Source organism: Dipodomys ordii, unplaced genomic scaffold, assembly GCF_000151885.1.
Source record: "Dipodomys ordii isolate 6190 unplaced genomic scaffold, Dord_2.0 Scaffold56, whole genome shotgun sequence".
In the NCBI taxonomy this organism is placed as follows: domain Eukaryota; kingdom Metazoa; phylum Chordata; class Mammalia; order Rodentia; family Heteromyidae; genus Dipodomys; species Dipodomys ordii.
Genome location: NW_012267272.1, coordinates 8116189 through 8135169, shown reverse-complemented (window position 1 = coordinate 8135169; position 18981 = coordinate 8116189). Strand labels below are relative to the sequence as shown.

At 42.8% G+C, this 18981-nt stretch overlaps 1 protein-coding gene across 1 annotated transcript in view; it reads left to right on the top strand.

Moving 5' to 3' along the window:
- Positions 1 to 18981, top strand: part of Kiaa1147 (KIAA1147 ortholog) — a 29624-nt gene that overhangs the window by 2883 nt on the left and 7760 nt on the right. The window contains exons 3-5 of the mRNA XM_013021564.1: positions 10390 to 10489; positions 11548 to 11706; positions 15430 to 15583. Coding sequence (XP_012877018.1) covers positions 10390 to 10489; positions 11548 to 11706; positions 15430 to 15583 — 413 coding nt within the window. The remainder of the gene's footprint in view (positions 1 to 10389; positions 10490 to 11547; positions 11707 to 15429; positions 15584 to 18981) is intronic.

The following is an 18981-nucleotide window of genomic DNA, read 5'->3' as shown; positions in this document are numbered from 1 at the left end:
CGCCCCGCTCCAGCCCGCCCGGCTTCGGGGCGGGGGATCCGGCGGGCGGCTGCTGCCGGCGCGGGGCTTTTGTTTTCCTTCTCTCCTCGGTGGCCGGAGGGCTTTTCTCGTGGGAAAGAGGGGAGCTCCACCCCCCACCCCCCGCCGAGAACGCCTTCGGAGACCCCCAGACCCCCGGGCCGACCTCGCAGGGCCCCGCGTGCCCGCCTTCCCTCCCACTAGACAACTTTCCTACGGCCAAGTTCACTTTCTCTATGGCTGGTTCTCTCTCTCCCTCCCCCCTCTCTCCTCCCTCCCTCTTCCCCTCCCCTGCCTTCCCCCGCCTCCCTCTCCCCTCTCTGTCCCCCTTTTTTTAGGAATTCCTGTCGGGAGCATTCAGGAACGGGGCGGAGGGGTTTCTGCAGAAGCTCGGTGAAAGGAGAGAGTTAATGTGGTAGCACAAGTTTTTCTGGCCCGCCCCCTCCCGTTGTGGGGGTGGCGACCACGGTGATGCAAAGTGAATGAGTGGATTTCCTTCTGCTAGACGCAGGGGTGCTTTGAGAGGCGCTGCAGTGGTTCTGGGCCTCTAGGGAGATGTGCCAAGTGTGTAGGGTGGCGGTCAGGACCCCAGGGCTTAAGAACACCCAAGTGGGTCTTGTCTGTCCCTTGTGTATTTGGCGATGGGATATTGGAAGATCTTCAACCATGAGGGCAGGGGTGGGGTGGGAGGAAAAGGGCTTAGGATTTGGAGAAGGGGATACAGATGTGATTTTTAAAAAACAAGGTGTTAGTTCCCAGATAAAGAGATGTAATTTTGGTCCAGGATGCTCGACAAGACACAGGCGCTGAAGCTGCTCTTCCCGGGCCAGGGTTTATGCCCAGAACCCTGGCCTTTCTGAATCCTCACACTTTTGCCCCATTGAATGCCAGGAGCTTTCAAACTTCAAACTTTGACCCACCATAAGAAATGAATTTTACATACCAACATCACAACTACTATGCTCACATATCCATATGTAAATGTGCCTGCATTGTGCAAATGAAGCCAAATTTTCAAGGTATAGTGCCAAACCCTTCTACAGGTAGCACCTCCAGAAATCTCCCTCCCACCCTCTGTCCCTTCCCCCATTCCTCCCTTCCTCCTTTTCTCCTTTCCTCCCTTCCTCTCTTTCTCTCTTGCCCTTCTTGCTTTTCTGCCCTTCCTCCCTCCCCCCCTCCTTGCTTTCTTTCTTAATTTTTTTCTTTCTTAACTCATGAAGGGTGTTGGTTGCTCTCCATATGATTGAGGACCCTTTTAAGGCAGATAATCCTCTTCATTTTTATTTGATATATGTCCACCGAGACTTCTTTTCCTTTCTTAGCCAGTAATACCCAAAGTAGTAAAGTGAACATTGCTTCTTTGTCAAAAGCAACAAATATTAAAGCTACCACCTAGGATGAGCTTTTCTACACTTTCTCTCTCCTAGCCACAGCCCTACCTGTGTCCTCAGTCTCTCTCCACTTTTAGGAGCTCCCACTTTCCAGTAACTTTCTGCCCAGCCCATGAGCATTTCATGAACATTCTTACCATTGTAGGTTATTGTGTGTCAACATGTGTCTAAATGAGAAATAGAGGTAGACACAGAGATAGAGAAAAGGAGGAATGGGGAGATGGGGTGGAGAGGAATGGGGGAGGAATTCATAGCTTGGCACTTGTATAAGAAAGTGGACGAAGGAGAAGTGAGTCCTCTGTGTGTGTGTGTGTGTGTGTGAGTGTGTGTAGGAATGTGCTCACTGATTCTTTTATTGATGAATAGGAATAAGAGTAATTATTTTGCATTTTTAAATACAAATTTTAGGAAGCTAGGCTGGATTAATTTTGTAGAGAAAGAAAGAAATTATTTTTATTGAATTCATGACATTAAGCTTATGGTTATTGGCTCTACATATGCTGTGAAGACTAGGGCTTCAAGTTCAAGGTGAGGTTCCTTGTACCTATGTTGACTCTTAGATTCTCCCCCTCCCCCAACCTCTTCCCCTCTGTCTCTCCCTTCCTGTCTTTCTCTCCTTCCTTTTCTCTTTCCCCTTCTCCCTCCCTCCTCTTTTCCCTCCCCCTCCCCCCAGCTAGGAACTATGGGATGATGGTGCTGGCCATCTGGGCCACAAAGCTGCTATTGAAGCCAGGCCCAGATGCTAACACTGCATGCTGGGTAGAAGAGGTTGGCAGAATATTGCTTAACTTATTTATTTATTTATTGTGTTCAGCCACACAATTTAGGAGCTGACTTTAATTTTATATTTGTTCTTAGTAAAAAGTTTCTTTCCTCTGCTCAACTAAGTGATAAGGAATCATAGTGTAGGCTCTGGCTCTCCAGTGTAATTGAGGACTGAGCGTGGAGCTTGGGCCAATGAAGCCTTGTACCTGCAGTGTCTGGTCACCTCTGAACCTACCCCTTTGTGCCATTTCTTTGTGTGTGTGTGTTCACTCTACACTACTACATTTGAAGCAGAGTTATCTTACAGTGTCCAGGGGAGATTCCTATGCTGTGTGTTTTATTGGTGTGACTTGGAGGGTGAGGGAGATGGTTGCGGGGCATATCATCATGTGAGTTTTTCAATGTGCTTCTTTGTTCACTCTTCCTGACTAGAAATGAACCCTGACCTGTTCTCCCTTGGCCAGTAGCCCCAACTACATCCAAACAACAATTTAGTGTAATGTGTCGGAATGCCCCTATGCTTATATCAAGTGGGTATATTTAAAATCAATCTTACATACTAATTTTTTAGTGTTGTTATAAAGGTATTGTACAGAGGGGTCACAGTTACATAAGTCAGGTAAAGAATACATATCTTTTTGGACAACGTCACTCCTCCCCTTGGTCTCTACATACTAATTTTAATTTCTATAGATTTCCCCCATTCAATCAAGGAACGATAAGCCTTATTAACAATAAAGAGGGTGGAGAGACTAGGTAAGATTGGGGTGAGGGCTGGTGCTAAGGCATAACCTGGAGTGTTGCCCATATCAGCTGACTCCTTTCAGAACATAAAGGGCACCAGCCATGTGGGGGGGGGGAGGTTGATAAAGTGGAATGGGAATGGGAAAATTTGGAGATGTACAGAGCTGTTTTGAGAAAGCCCAGCTCACAGGGAGGTAAAAGGAAAGCCAATTCTGATGTCCACCATACAGGTCTCATGGAAAGATTAATTCTGTCACTGTCCTTTCTCTGCCTTTTCTATAAGGTGTCAAGATTGGCAGAAATACAATTGTGGTTGATTCGATTAATCCCACACTGGCAGAATCTTTGTTGGGTTGGTGCTTCACCTTGCTTGTGGTTTGCAGAGCAAAGTCAGTTTGTAGCCATCTGTTGTGAATTCAGTTTCTTAAAAATCAACCAAGATACTGGGTGCTGGTGGCTCACGCCTGTAATCCTAGCTACTGGAGAGGCTGAGATCTGAAGGTCCAGTTCAAAGCCAGCCCAGTCAGGAAAGTGCATGAGACTCTTATCTCTAATTAGCCACCAGAAAACAGGAAGTGACACTCTAGCTCAAGTGGTAGAACTCTTACCTTGAGCTGAAGAGCTCAGGGACAGCACCCAGGCCCAGAGTTCAAGCCCCACAACCAACAACAAAATCGACCGAGGAAAAAGAGGAATTCATTATAATACCCATCTGCCTCTTCCTGCATGCCAGGAACTGTGCTTGGAGAACTTTGCCTCTGATTCTTCCAACAGTCTTCAGTGTAATGATAAAAAAACAGATTCAAAGAACAGTGGGATCAGCAACGGAGAAAGTAGATGGATTCTGCTAACTAGAAGGTTGTTTTTCTGTGTAAAATTAAGGCATTGGAATTCAGCCATCAGTTGACATATGGCTGCCTTAAAATCGCCAGGAGTGATCTCTGCCTGACTCAAAGCTGTTCATGCTGCTTCCTTCTCCCTTTGCCTGGCTGTGCTCTCATCCCAGGGTGGTTTTGAGATTAGTTTTCAAACCAAAAGTCAATTGATACAAGCTACTTGGGGTGGGGACCAAACACTCTTCTGAAGTTCCTTCTATTTCTGGAATTCGGTAGTTGTGAGGAGGAGAGGTGGTTCTGAAAAGGAAACTTGTGGGTGCCAGTGATAATACAGCTGGATTCTTTACTTTATTTCTGAGCCAGGAGTCCCTTTGCTTCCTGTCTAGAATTAAGGTATCTGTGTAATGGGAGGAAGCCGATGGATGCAAAGAGTAAACATGAACGCACCTGTTGGAGGAGGTCCCTGCTGTAAACTTCCATCTGACCTTAGGCCAGAAGCAGCTGTAAGAGTGCGTAGCTGGCAGTCACCTCAGCATTCAGGAAGAGGAAGTGTGTGACTGAAGTCACCCATCAAGAGGGAGGAGTCTGGTTTCCCATCAGACAGACATTGTTTGGGTTCCAGATCATTGTTGTTTTTTTTTCATCATTTTAAACATTTTGAGCTGATCTTTCCAATGGGCAGCAGCAGCAGCAGCAGCTAAGATCTGTTCTCCCTAGGAAATGATGCTTGGCAAATCTAGAGTGCCAGGGATTAAGATTACTTCAGCAAGAAAGAACATTTCAGCAGAAGAAAGGCAAGGCAGAGGCAGCCTTTCTGTAGGTGAGACCGTCTCTGTCTCAGTCCCAAAGCTTCTAAAACATCTACTTGGGAGGCCTTCTGCACACACAGGAAGCCCCTAGGCTGACCTTTGGAACAGTGGCTGGGTGAGTTCAGATTATCTGCACACACATAGCCCTCTGGCTTCACTTGCTCATTGAGCTGTCAGCCTGAGTCTCTTAGTCTAAGTTCTGTGAAAGATGGTTGTATTTGTTTTTCTGTGAGCTCAGCATCTAGCATGGTGCTGCCAAGTTTTGCTCCACCAATGTTTACTGAATGACCAGCTGAATATATACACTGTACATTGCCATATTTATTCTCCTGTGGTTGTGTAAACTCCTCAGAAGCTACCTCTGCAGAAGAGGCTGGGCGTAGCCTACAGGTCCCTGTGATAGGTACAGGATGTGGCCCAAGAAGAGGAAGGGCTTGTAACCAGAGGAGAGCAGGGTAGAGGAAAAAGGTCAAGGGTCTTTTGTTATTGATTCCCCTTGCTGACTACTAGGCTCTAGCTCCCTGGCTAAGAATGTGGACAGGTTATTAGAAAAACAAGAGGATAGAGTGGCAATACTGGGCCCAGGAGAGGTAGCTCTCAGTGCAAGGGTTATTTTTTTCCCTTGGCATTTAAATATTGCTAGTTTTGCAAAATCACTTTCTTTTAAACCTCTACAAATTCCATGTGTAAACAGGCTTTCAATTTACAACAATCCTATAGATGTATGTCCTCAAGTCATCCTAATAGCTTTGACACATTTCACATTCTATTATTTCTTGGTTTTGTTCTCTCTGTTTTTTTAAAGTACTTTACATCTTTTTTTTCCTTTCTTTTTAGCCCTTTACATCTCTAGCATTTCATTTGTTTTCCTAATTTTGTATGTTGAGGCTTATTAAAACTTAGAAACTTTGAAAGAGTGGTACATGAGAACCTGAATATCATACCCCATCTGTTGACATTTTGTCACATTGGCTTGATGCTTATACCCTTAGTTCCCCTGTAACATTAAATATGTGTTCTGAAGTTCTCCACCATGGAATATCAATGTGGTGAAAATAATAAGACTCACAAGACAAATGGAGTGCTGAGCACAGCCCTCAAAAACTGTCAATAACACAAGTTAAAAAAAAACTGACAGGAAAAGAAGGCAGGGCAGTTTTGCAGATGTGTATAAACATGGGGTTTGTCCATAGGCAGGAGTGTGGCAAGGGTTGAGTTTGAATTATAATGAAATTACAGAAGAAGGGCCCTCTGTGATCAGACTGAAAGATGTAACACTACATGTTCTTAGCAGGGGCTTATAATACCGAATGACCTGAAGTAGCAGGAAGAGAATCAACGTGGCTGCTGCATTTTGCATATTCTTCTTGGCTTGATTCCGCTGTTTGGTTTTCTGCATCCCCTGCATATCTGATGATTGACATTGTATGTAAGCAAATACAAAATGTATTCTGTGGGTTTGAAAAAGTCATAAATACTATAAATTTACCATAACAACAATAAACAGTTTCACTGTCCTAAAATTCACCCAGTGTTCAACCTGTTTATCCCCTCCTCCCAGACGATCCCTTCATTGTATCTATAATGTCTGCCCTTTTCCAGAATGTCACATAGTTAGAATCATATGGTATGTCTTCTTCTCAGTGAATAATTTTTCCTGGAGCTCCTCCATGTCTTGCTATGGCTCAATAGTGTATTTCTTGTTAGTGCACACTAGTGTTTTATTTTTTATTTTTTTATTTTATCTGCCCCCCACCCCCAAAAGTCCACACTAGTGTTTTATTGTAATAATATAGTTGGCTCATCTACGAACAAAAGTACTATAGTGCTGTAAATGTGTACGTGCAAGGTCTCTGGGTGGACGAGTGTTTTCAACTCATTCGCATAAATACAAAGGAAGACAATTTCTGGGTCATATGATACGAGTATGTTGAATTTTGTTGGAAACTACCCAAATGCCTTTCCAAGTGGTTGAGAGAGATGGGTTTTGATTTAGAGAAGTCAGTCCATCCTGGCTGGAATGGTGCTGGTGCAGCAGAGCAAAGCTACTGACTTCATGCTGGTCAGGGATCAGAAGAAGGAGAAGGAACAGGGCCAGCTATAGTCCCCAAGCTGTAGTAGCCCCTGAGCTTCTGGTTTCCTCCAGCCAGATCCCAATCCTGCCTTTCTCTACCTCCCAATAAAACCTTCTGATTAGTAATCCATCAGGGGATTAATTGAGCCCCAGTACCCCTCCCCCTCCCTCCTTTCCCCCCCCCCCACTGTTCCTAAAGAAAAGAGGTAGGGGCCAAATGAGTCTGGAAAACGTGAAGCACTTTAGAATGGATTTCAAATTCACCATCTGCGGTGGCATATTAAAGTCTCTAAGAAGTCTTGCAATGAAAGAATATACTTAACCTTTGTTCAACTTAGGAGAATTTGTCCTTTTTTTTCACATTTTCCTTTTGCAGACGCCCCATGAACATAAGCTGTGATGTAAACATAGTCTCTAAAGCTGTTCTCCTCCTAGGGAGGTGGTCAACAGAAATATGTGGGTGTCTGTCAGTCAAGGTTCAACCAGAAAAACAGAACAGCTATGGAAGGCACAAAAGCAGTTACTGCACGACTTGATCTTACATAACCGGTAGACATTAGGTAATCTATATAAGGCAATGATGTCTTTGCATTTGATGGTGGAACTTGAAGTCTGCTTGGCAGACTGGTATGGAAGAGGAAGTGAGTGGAGTTAGGAAGGAGAAGAGCTAAAACTCAAGAGGACATGGAGTAATCTGTCCTTCTCCACAGTTTTGGTGATAGAAATGTTCCGTGAAAGAAGCCAGTGTCCTTCTGTATGGAATTGCACGCACAGCTAGTTTAGGAGTCCCAGAAGCTGAAAGAAGATCCAGGGGGAGGTGGCTCTAGCATTGCCAGACCTTGCTGCCGCCCCTGGTGAGCTTGTGGATGGATAGGTGGTAACACAGGAGGGCTTCCTGATGGCCCAGCAGCATGGATCTTCCAAATGTAAACCAGACAAGACTGCTGCCCACAGATCTTCCAGATGTAAGCCCAACAAGGCTACTGCTTCACATCCACCTTCCACATTTCAACTGGGAACATACGAGGAAGAGAATTCTGAGAAGTGCAGTTCGGCCTAGGCAGGTCAGTGCATTACCAAGCCACGATACTTGTGTTCATCAGGCAAGCAGTCCAGAGATGTTGAAAGCAGTGCTAATGGCAATGGCTTTAAATTGAAATGAATCTAAATGGGAAACTCCACTTAGGTAGACAAAGCGCTATGTTCTCATGATAGAAGTAATAGATGAGCAAGGTATTGCTAATACATCAACATGACGAATGTTGCAGAAATATTTGAGAAAAAGAAGACAGAAAAGTAAAGTAGATTCCATTTGTAGAAATTTCAAAAAAAATATTAAAGCTATTGCGTGATTTCCAAAGTCATTGGCCAGAGAGTACGAGTGACTGGGGCGGTGGGGGGAGAGGGGAGGCCTGGAGGCAGGTGGATGGTTCTGATGAGGCCTTCTGTTGTCAATGATGCTCTTTGCTGCTCTTGAACTGGGTGCTCATTACACAGCTACATTCGCTTGGGTAAATTTGTTGTTATAATTTGCATCCTTTAGTATACGGGAATTCAAAAGCCAGGAAAATGAATGCTTCACAAGTTATTGAGTAATTGTAGACAGGCTGGACTGAAGGAAAGAAAGTTAGAACCAGTTGAACCTCGTAAGAAATGGGGTGGAGAAGCAAAGCATTGGGCCCTTGGTAATGCAGATGGTTTGGTGAGAAGGAGACTGAGCTTACTGAGTACCATCATGGCTCTAAGGCTGTCTTCTTTCTGTATTGCCCAGATGTTGCCACGATGGTGAGCGTACCGTGTGCACAGAAACCCGTGTAGGGGCTTTGCTTTGGTACACAGTAGCAGAACCAGCTTTTTTGTAAGGATGAAGGAAGATTGAGCTGATTGAGTTCAGTGAGTTTCCCATTTGCCCTCATTCATTCAATAAGGAAAAAGTCCACCAGAGTATGGAAGTGTTGTATATGGATGGTAGGAGGAAAAAACTGGAATGTAGGGTAGCTTGATGCAATTCTACCTACCTGCAATCCTAGCTACTCAGGAGGTTAATTCTGAGAATTGCGATTTGAAGCAGAAAAGTTCCTGTGAGACTCTTATCTCCAATTAGATACTCAAAAGCCATAAGTGGCACTGTGGCTCAAAGTGGTAGAGCACTAGCCTTGAGCAAAAAGAGCTCAGGGACAGTGCCTAGGCCCTGAGTTCAAGCCCCATGATCATGAATAATAATAACAATAAAACAACTTTTAAGCCTGGCACCAGTGGCTCATGCCTGTAATCCTAGCTACTCAGGAAGCTGAGTTGTAAGGTTTGTGGTTCAAAGCCAACCTGGGCAGAAAAGTCCGTGAGACTCTTATCTCCAATAAACTACTTGGAAAAAGCCATACGTGGCACCGTGGCTCAAATGATAGAACATAGTGCCCATGTCCTGAGTTCAAGCCCCAGGACTGACCAAAAAAAAATTAATAACTTTTATTCTTAAGCTTCCTCTTCTTTCTGAGCAGTAATACAACATCCATATAGCCTTTCTATTTTATAAAAATTATAAAATTTATGCAAATTTACATTTGCATACTTTTTGCTAAATCCATTCTTTGGTTGGAGTCGTAATTCCTCTCCTCTCTTCCCAAGTGCATTGGGCTGGTGGCTGTGGGGTGGGGTGGTTCTCTGTGATGTCTGCTACGTCTTAAGACTGGCTTGTGTGTTCTCTGATGCCCTGCGTAACTATCTGAACACACCATAGTGGCAATTACAGGTGACATTCTTAATGTCTAGAAAACTTAGGATTTACAGGATTAATAAGTTGGCTCAAAAATAAAATCTCACAGGTGTTCCATGTTGAAAATCTTCAAATATTCGTGAAAAGCATAGAGCTCGTTCCATAGCGCTCTCTCTGGCCTGTACGTTACCCTGCTAATTGTGCAGTCTGTCCTTCCTTCAGTCTGGCAGAGGCCGGTCATCACTGGATTCTAAATTTCTGCTTTATTTTCCATCATAGCATTCATGTCCCTGAACTCTCACTGCTGCTCTGCGTCCTTATTTACCTCTATTCCAAACCCTCATCTGCTTGGGATCATCAAATCTCAGTGGAGACTGAGACATTTGCCATGAGTGACTGAGTTCTAAAAGGTTGGAGGCAAAGCGCTGCTGGCTGGCCATTGAGGAATGGTCACATTTGGAGAGAGAGGTTAATGTGGGAGGGAGTAGAAACCATATTGATAAGAGAAGTAAGGAAAGAGCCAAAACAGCACTCTCTTTCTGAGAAACCAAGGAAGACGAGGAGAATATTTGTTTGTTTTTTTAAAGCGCATACCATAAAGAGGTCAATGAAAATGGATTTTTTTTAAGTTTGAGGATTTGTTAAAATCATGATAAGCTATAAGAAAGTGAGAAGAGACAAGAATCTGAAGAGATTTGGGTAAGAATGTAAGATGATGGAAAGGGACAGAAGGGTAAAATCACACATTTAGAGAGTAAGGTGAGGAGGGGAGACCTGGCATGGCCCAGAAGGATGGCAGCACAAAGGCAGTTGACTAAAGAAGAGGGTTGCTTGAGACAGGAAGCAAGTTCTTCTCCTGCGTGAGCATCCTCTGGAGGATCTCACAGGGCGACGGATCAGATGAGCCCTTGCGCATCTCCCTGGTCCTGAGTCAGGCTGTGTCCGCAGCACATGTTTGAGAAGTCATGTGTGGTCAGCACGCAGCTCTTTTCTTTGAATGATTTTGCCTCTTTTAACTTGCAAACTCTTCTTCCCACAGGAAACATGGTAGAATGGTGCTTACCTCAAGACATTGACCTTGAAGGTGTGGAGTTCAAGTCTATGGCCAGTGGGTCCCATAAAATTCAATCTGATTTCATGTAAGTTCTTCTGAACCCAGATCTTCTTCTTTTTTTTTTTTTGGTCGGTCGTGGGGCTTGAACTCTGGGCTTGAGCGCTGTCCCTGCGTTCTTCAGCTCAAGGTGAGCGCTCTACCGCTGGAGCTACAGCGCCACTTCCGGTTTTCTAGTGGTTTTTATTGGAGATAAGAGTCTCACAGACTTTCCTGCCCAGCTTCCAGATCTTTTATTGCACCTCTTCCTCCCTCCCCTCACTTTCGCCAGAGCCCGAACACAAATTATTAAGAGGCCTTCAGGTAGTGTGTGTAAAGGATCGGGAAATATGTATGCCATTTTGTGTTCTATCAATTTTCCAGCAAGAAGAGTGCTAGTTTTCGTTAAGTTCCCTGAGGGTTTCATGATGCCCTGGCAGTGCATGCTTCCTACCACAGGTGTTCTCTCCCTTGCTGAGAGAAGATACAGCTCTCCTGCGAGAGCTCATAGTGGAATAACTTGAAACATGTATGGGCGAAGATATGCAATTCTAGCTGTAAGTAGGGCCAATTTTCAGTCCTATGTAATTGATGCTTTATGAGTTTTGTGAGGGGGAACAAATGAAAAGACTTGAAGAGTAATTGATTAGTGTAATCTCCTCATTGGGACGAAATCTTGAAATGCAAAAGTATGAGAAAGGAGAAGTAAAATGGCAGCTGTGTTGAAAATTTCAGAGGTTCACAAAGTAAGAGAGGAATCATCATGATTTACGCTATGGAAGCAGACTGCTGATTTCTAAGGGGCCCAAGGTTCTGGTTTTCCTGGCCAAGTTAGTACTTGTAGATCAGGGGAGGATGTTTCCACATGAGCATCTAGCCAAACTTGCTGGAGACCACAGCTCGATCTCACTGAGGAGCCTCAGCTGGAAACTTCTGGCATGTTCAAATCTTGGCTGTCTCTCCTCTGTGAGTGTGAATGGTTGAAGGCTGAGCTTTGTGATTTGGAGCTCTGAGGCACAGTGGTTTTGTGTTGAATCGCACTGTAGGGGGGGGGGATAATATTCACTTCCTGATTTCAAGTCATATTACATATTTGGTCTATTTTAGCTATTTTCGAAAGGGACCATTCTTCGGCCTGGCCTGCTTTGCCAACATGCCCGTGGAAAGCGAGCTGGAGCGTGGAGCACGAATGAAGTCTGTGGGTATCCTCTCTCCTTCCTACACCCTGCTGTACCGGTACATGCACTTCTTGGAGAACCAGGTTCGGTATGTGGCTTTCAGCTCTGTGTGGGTTGCGGCAGAGTCTGCCAGCTGGTGCCTGTGCTGTGCACTCCCAGAGAGAAAGGATGTGTGCCACATGCACAGGTGCCGCTCCGGGAGCACCCAAGGCACTGGGCCAAGCCTCAAGCGGTAGTCCTTTCTCTCAGCCAGTGTCTTGGGAAATAATGCTTCCTCCCACAACAAAAGCTGGGGGAGATGTTGCTTTCTGTTTATGTTAATACCGTCATTGCTTTTGTTTCATTAAGTAATTTGTTGACTTGTCCTTGGTCTTTCTTTGTTTACCCCAAGGCAGTATAATTACCTCCTTGCCCCAGAGCAGGTAAACATTCATAACAGATGATACACAGATAGATAGATAGATAAATAGATAGATACACAGATACACAGATACATAGATAGATTAGACAGATATATTTAGATCTATCTTTTTTTTTGCTGGTTGTGGGGCCTGAACTGGGCCTGGGCACTGTCCCTCAGCTCTTCAGCTCAAGGCTAGCACTCTACCACTTGAGCTACAGTGCCATGTCCAGCTTTTTCTGCTTATGTGATACCAAGGAATCGAACCCAGGGCCTCATGCATGCAAGGCAAGCACTCTACCACTGAGCCACCCTCTTAGCCCTAGATCTATCTGTTTGTATGTACAGCACACATAAATAGAGCTATATCTATCATATATATGATACTTACGTCTAGAGATTTATGTCTAACTATACAGATCTCTTTATATGTTGATAACTACATAGATATCTTGACAGATATATATCTAGATAGATGGATATTTAGATAGAGATAGATATGGAGGGAGAGTCATGTACTAATCAGGATAATAGGAAAACATATATTTTTTGTTGGTCATGTGCCTTCAACTCAAGGCCTAAGCACTGTCCCTGAGCTCTTTTGCTCAAGACTAGTGCTCTACCACTTTGAGCCACAGTGCTGTCACTTCCAGTTTCCTGGTGGTTAATTGGAGATAAGAGTCTCACCCAGACTTTTCAGCCTGAGCTGGATTAGAACTGTGATACTCAGATCTTAGCCTCTTGAGTAGCTAGGATTATAGGCATGAGCTACTGATGTAGCCCAGCTAGGAGCATAATTAACAGAAGCTGCAGAACTATTTGCTACATTTTTCATCATGAAAGTAACTTAATTACATTTTAAATTATGAGGGAGAAATGTATCTCTAATCTTGAAAGCATTATTAACTTATAGCAGTACCCCTTTTTGTTTGTCTGTTTGTATAATTGACGCCCATGTACTTGGTAGTGATAGTGGTCCTTGAACCCAGGAACTTAAGGCTTTCCATTTGTATCAATAGAAACTTAGACAAATCTTGTCTCAAAAAAGTGTGTGTGTGTGTGTGTGTGTGTGTGTGTGTGTGTGTGTGTGTGTGTACTGGGCATTGACACTATATGTCAACTCTTATATCCTCTACATTTATTTTACATATGTATTTCTCTACCTGCCTATTTACTTATTTTTGAGACAGGGTTGAACTACGTAGCTGAGATGGCATTGAAATCCTACTCCTGCCTCTGATTTCTGAGCTCTGGGATTACTGGTGTCTGCCACCATACCTAGATCTGTAGCCTATATTTAAAACATTCTTTATTCTTTAAAACTTTTTGCGAAATGTGATCTGCTTTGATCATAGTTGTTGTAAAACTTGGGATGTTTATTAAAGATTCTTATAAATGTACAAAAAATTAAAATTTCTCCCAAATATCAATACTCAGAACTCTGTATATCATACTAAAAATGGGATTGGTAATTATGGTGATTTACTGTTTTGAATAGGTTATTTTTAATAGATTAAGCATAGTTTTGCTTTTGTTGACCAGAAGAAAAGCAAGAATCCCACAAATTCATATGGTTATTTTCTCTAGTTGAGCATTTTAGCATTTAGCATATTTCTTAAAATTTTTCTTCTCTACATTTTGGAATTACGTTGAACAACTTCATGCAAGTCTTTTTCTGTGCTTGAAACACTTCTTCAGTTTTATATCTCAAAAGTATTATTATGGAGTTTAAAACGGGAATATTTTTATTGGGATCCTGACACTTTTAAGAAATTATTCCTGTAAAAATATTCACTTCCCAAAGGGCAATACATTTTCTCGGCTTGAAAGCCAAGAATTGTGAGGAAGTAATAAGTTAATCAGGGTTCTGATTAAATAGCACTCACAGACCCTCAGGGTGCAATGGCTCAATTAAGATAGAAGGGTTCTTTTTCCTGGAACAGTGCAGAGATAGGCAGGTGGTCCAAGGGAGTAGTCTTCTGTGCTTTATGCAATTATTCAGGAACCGACGTCTCCTTATTCCTCCACCACCTAGGAATATTTGTGTTTTGAGGTGTTCTGTGCAAGTGTTGAAAGCTACTCGTCACTTCTGTGTCTGCATTCCAGCCCACCAGAGGGAGAAGGACAAAATAAATCACTTTCCATGCATGACCATAATGCAGGAGGACATCTGTTCCAGCACATTCCCAACTAGAAATAAAACTGTTAGATTTAACATTGTGATGGATAAAAAGCAAAACGTCACTAAAGTTTTAGCTCGCATTTTTGTTATTGGAAGTGAGGTTGAACTCCTTTACAGATGTCAGAGTTATTAGCATTTCCTATTCTGTGAACCATTTCTGTCCCTTTCTGACTAATGTGTAAGATTTTGCTGTATCAGGTGGGAATTGGTTCTTTGTGCAATGAGTTGAAAGCATTATCCCACTTTGTCATTTAACGTGGTGTGGGGGGTGAGGTTAATACTGTGGTTTTTGAACTCAGGGCTTTGCTCTTGCTAGGCCAGCGCTCTACTGCCTGAGTGATGCCTCCCGACTATATTGCCCTGGTTAATTTCAAGAAAAGGTCTCACTTTTGTCTCAGACTTCCCTGGATTGTGATCCACCTCATTTATACTTACGCTTTAGTTGAGATAAATAGGTATACAACACCTTACCCAGCTGTTGGCTGGGAATGGGGTCTCAAGCTTTCTGCCTGGGGTAGCCTTGAACTGGGATCATCTTCTGCCTCCTAAGTAGCTAGGGTTCCAGGCTTGACCCACTGCACCTTTGAATTAATTCACTTTTTAGTGGTGTCTAGATTTGGAGGCATAACTAGAGATGATTTCCCAAGTTGGTGCTTAAAGAGTCCAGGGATCTGATATGAGAAGACAAACTTGTGCAATGATGCATGAGGAAATAAATCAAGTGTATGCAGAGTTCTTTACTGCAGGGGTGAGTTGACATAAAGTAACTGGACTTGATTTTTGCAGCCCCTCATCTGTGTTTTATATTTATCCTGATTTCTGACATCTCGACTCTCATCTACAACGTTTGCCATCTATCTATCTATCTATCTATCTATCCATCCATCTATCCATCTATCTATCCACCCATCACTCTGTCTATCTTCTTATAAGAGAGCCTTCTTATAGTATATTTCTTATTAATCAAAAGACATTGGCTGACTCTCTTCTTTGGAAAGCAAGAACAACGGACATTAGTCACAGCCTGTTGATTCTGTCCATGTCCCACAGGAAAGAAAACATGTTCCATGGTGCTGTCGTGGAGTTTGAGGCCCCTATTTGAGCTTTTCCTAAGGATCATCTGTGATAGCAAGGCAGACTTGGAGGTGGTTAGCCCTGGAGGAATGAGGCCTGGTGAGCTACCCACTGTAACCAGAGCTGTTCTCACTGCGCATGCGTGTTTTCCACAGGCACCAGCTGGAGACTCCAGGGCATTACTCTCACCTGGCTGCGTTCTATGAGGACAAGAAAGGAGTGCTCCATGCTGGCCCCGGGAGAGGCAGCAGCCTGCCCCCTGTCTATTGGCTGCCTTCCATCCACCGCTACATGTATCCTGAGATGAAGGTATGGTCCATCAGTCTCTCCCACGCTCCTGGAATGCTATCTGTGCATAGTGATTATCAATTTTTAATTGATAAGGAATTTTTGTCTAGGACTCTTGCAAAAAGTCTGCTTCTGATAGAATTGGATCATAGCATAAACCTTTGGGTTCTAGACACTTCTGTAATCATAGGTCAAAAATCACATAAGATAGGTGAGTTTATGATGGATTTTAGGAGGATAAAGGGGGATTTGATTTTCTTAGTTGCTTTAACATTGTAAAGCCAAACATTTGAGCCAAAGATTTGATGAATAGATATGAGCATTCTTTGTTTTTTGATATTGTCCTATTTTGTAGTTTTGTATTTTGTATACATTGCTTTTGATCACATAATATCTATTAATATTTAAAAAAAAAACCTCCTAGCCACATATTAAGTGTTGGAGAGACACTTCTTTCCATTCCTTCATTCTCCTCTGTGTCTAGTCACAAGATGTTTCAGTGGACACCTTGGGCTCTTAGAGAAACACTAGGCATGTTTAGGGAGAAGGTATTCAGGAAGAGGAGTTGGTCCCTGAAGCGTTTGGCTAGCTAGAAAGTGAGGGATACCAACTCCAGACTGGGAAAAGACGAGCAATTTAGAGAGAACGAAAGGATTTTTAGTCCTAGTTTTCTAGATTAAGGGATTTAGAATTGAGACTTATCAAGGGTTCAGTGACTTGCTTTATTTCTTAGAGCCAGAAAGAAATAGGACCTAAATTTATACAGGACTTGTGCCAAAACCAACACCCATTTCCTGCATTACTTCACTGCCTTTTCCAGGTAGGGACACAGGAGAGCAAAAGACATATGCATGGGTCATAAAACTGTTTAACTCTTTCTTTAAAATACGGTGGCCATCAAAGAAAAGAGGAGAAAAGTACAGTGAAATCAGACGGAAGAGAGCCTTAGATACCAAAGCATGGAATTTGAAGCCTAGGAAGTCACAGAATGTTATTGGGAAAATAGATACCATTTTAGGTATTTCAGACTAATTCATTGTAGGGTAATAGATAATGCAGGAGTTAGAAAACTGAAGGAGAAAGCTGAAAAAAAGGTACTCATTATCTATCAATCTCTACATAACTACTAATATATATTAGTGTAACTATAGATATTATTTATTAGTAATGTAACTAATATAAATATTATATATAAGTAGTATAAGTAGTTACAAACTGTAACTATTGTTCTGTTCTACCCACCTATTGCTTTCTAATAAATTGCCCCAAGATCAAGAGCTTAAACCCATGCATACTTAAACCCCATATATATATATATATATATATATATATATATATGTATAAATTCACAGTTTTTGTAAGTCACAAGTTCAGACAAGGCTTAGAAGGGCTCTTGACTTCATTGTCTCTCATGAGACAACAAGACAGGTGTTAGCCAGGGCTGGGGCCTCATTGGAAGGTTCAGCAGGGGAAATATCCACCTCCTAAGTTCCTGTGGACATTGTCAGGATCAGATTTCTTCAGAGCTATGAAACTGAAGGCCTTAGTACCCTAGATGGCCGTTGGAAGCTGCCCTCAGTTTTTAACCATGTGGCAGTTTGCTTCATGAAAGCCAGTAAGATGGAAGAGAGTATCTTTTGTAGCCGGATTATAGAAGTGACAGTTCTGGATTGTAGTCATATTCTCTTTGTTAGAAGCAAGTTACTCAAGAAAAAGAGGATTACATATTTATAGCATAAGGCTATAAATACCAAGATGGAGAGTCATGTCTAAAGAGATTCTTAGCTAGTGGCTCACACCTGTAATCCTAGCTACTCAGGAGGCTGAGATCTGAGGATCACAGTTCAAAGCCAGCCTAGGTAAGAAAGTCCATGAGACTCTTATCTCCAATAACTCAGAAAACTAGAAGTGGCGCTGTGGCTCAAGTGGTAGAGCACTAGCCTTGAGCTGAAGAGCTGAGGAACAGCACCCAGGCCCAGAGTTCAAGCCCCACAACTGACCAAAAAAAGAAGAGAGAGAGAGAGAGAGAGAGAGAGAGAGAGATTCCTGCCACACCAAGGCAGAGCAAGAAGGGAGAGGGAAATCCTCATCAAAACCACGGGGCTTGGAGGAGGGGCCTCTGTGCAGCCAGGGCTGAGATTGCTGAGGGAAGCCCTGTGCTTCTGCTGTTAGAGCCACTTACATAGCAGCCCAGCTCAGCTTGTACTGAATGTGCTGAGAGTGCCAAGCAAAGCTAGGGTCTTAGGTGTCTGCTGCTGTGGGAGAAATACCAAGAGGAACTAGACATTGAAGAGAATTTCTCCTCCCTTCCTCATGACCTTCAGTTTCCAGTAACTACCTTTATTAGAAGAACCTAAACAGAAGCTCCTTGCAGTTTTCAGATTCGCCAGTCATAGAGTAGCAGAGGTATAATAATAATTACATAAGAAGATGGTGGGAAAGCTCTACAGGGTCTGTTTTGTGTGAGAGTAGCAAGAAGAAGAAAACTATAGCTAATATGAGCACACCTATGATTATGTCACGTAATCATCTCAGTTATAGGACACATACATATGTGAATATAGAAAACTATGGGTGAATGTTTACTGAGATATTAATACAAACTCTTATAATTTATAATCTATAATATTTATATAATTTATATAATTATAATTCACACATTAAATTTATGTAATTATATATTCATATAAATATTAATATATAAATACATATGGCTTGAGATGAGACAAAGTCTGATGAGAGGAAGAAGATAATGCTTATATATAGAAGGGCTTAAGCACAGCCACAGAATTCAACCCTCTGCCATATAGCTACGGAGTTCAACCAGCTGCCCATCAAAAATACCAAAAGAAAAGCACAGCTATTTCGAACCTGTACAGACTATTTTCCATCATTAGCCATAAACAATACAGTATGTTAACTGTTGACCTACATTTATATTGTACGAGGTATCATCAGTCATCTAAGGATGCCTTAGAATGTGTGTGAAGATGTGTGTAGGTGCTAGGCAAGTACTGCCTTGCTATGTTCGAAAGTGAACATCAGATTTTGGTCCTGGGCAGTGGGGTGAAGGGGAACTTGGAACAATATTCTGAAGATGCTATGGGTTGGCTTAATTAGATAAGAAACTCTGTTATTTATAGAAAGTCATTTGTATATTCTTACTAAGACATTTTTAGCTTTCCGTATAGGTGGAGAAAAAGGGAGCACTGGGTCAAACAGGTTAAACCTGTGCTCATTGTGCAGCTGAATGGACTGAAGTGGGAAGGGTGGAGGGCTCTGGCCGATTCCCAGCAGAGGGGAAGGTTGTGCTGTGGTGGCCTGCCCAGAGCTTTCCTCATGCCCAGAGCTACCAAGCTGGTAGCTCCAAAGAAGTCACTCACTCCTGCTTGTTTCCTTCTTCCCTGGCCACTTTTTAT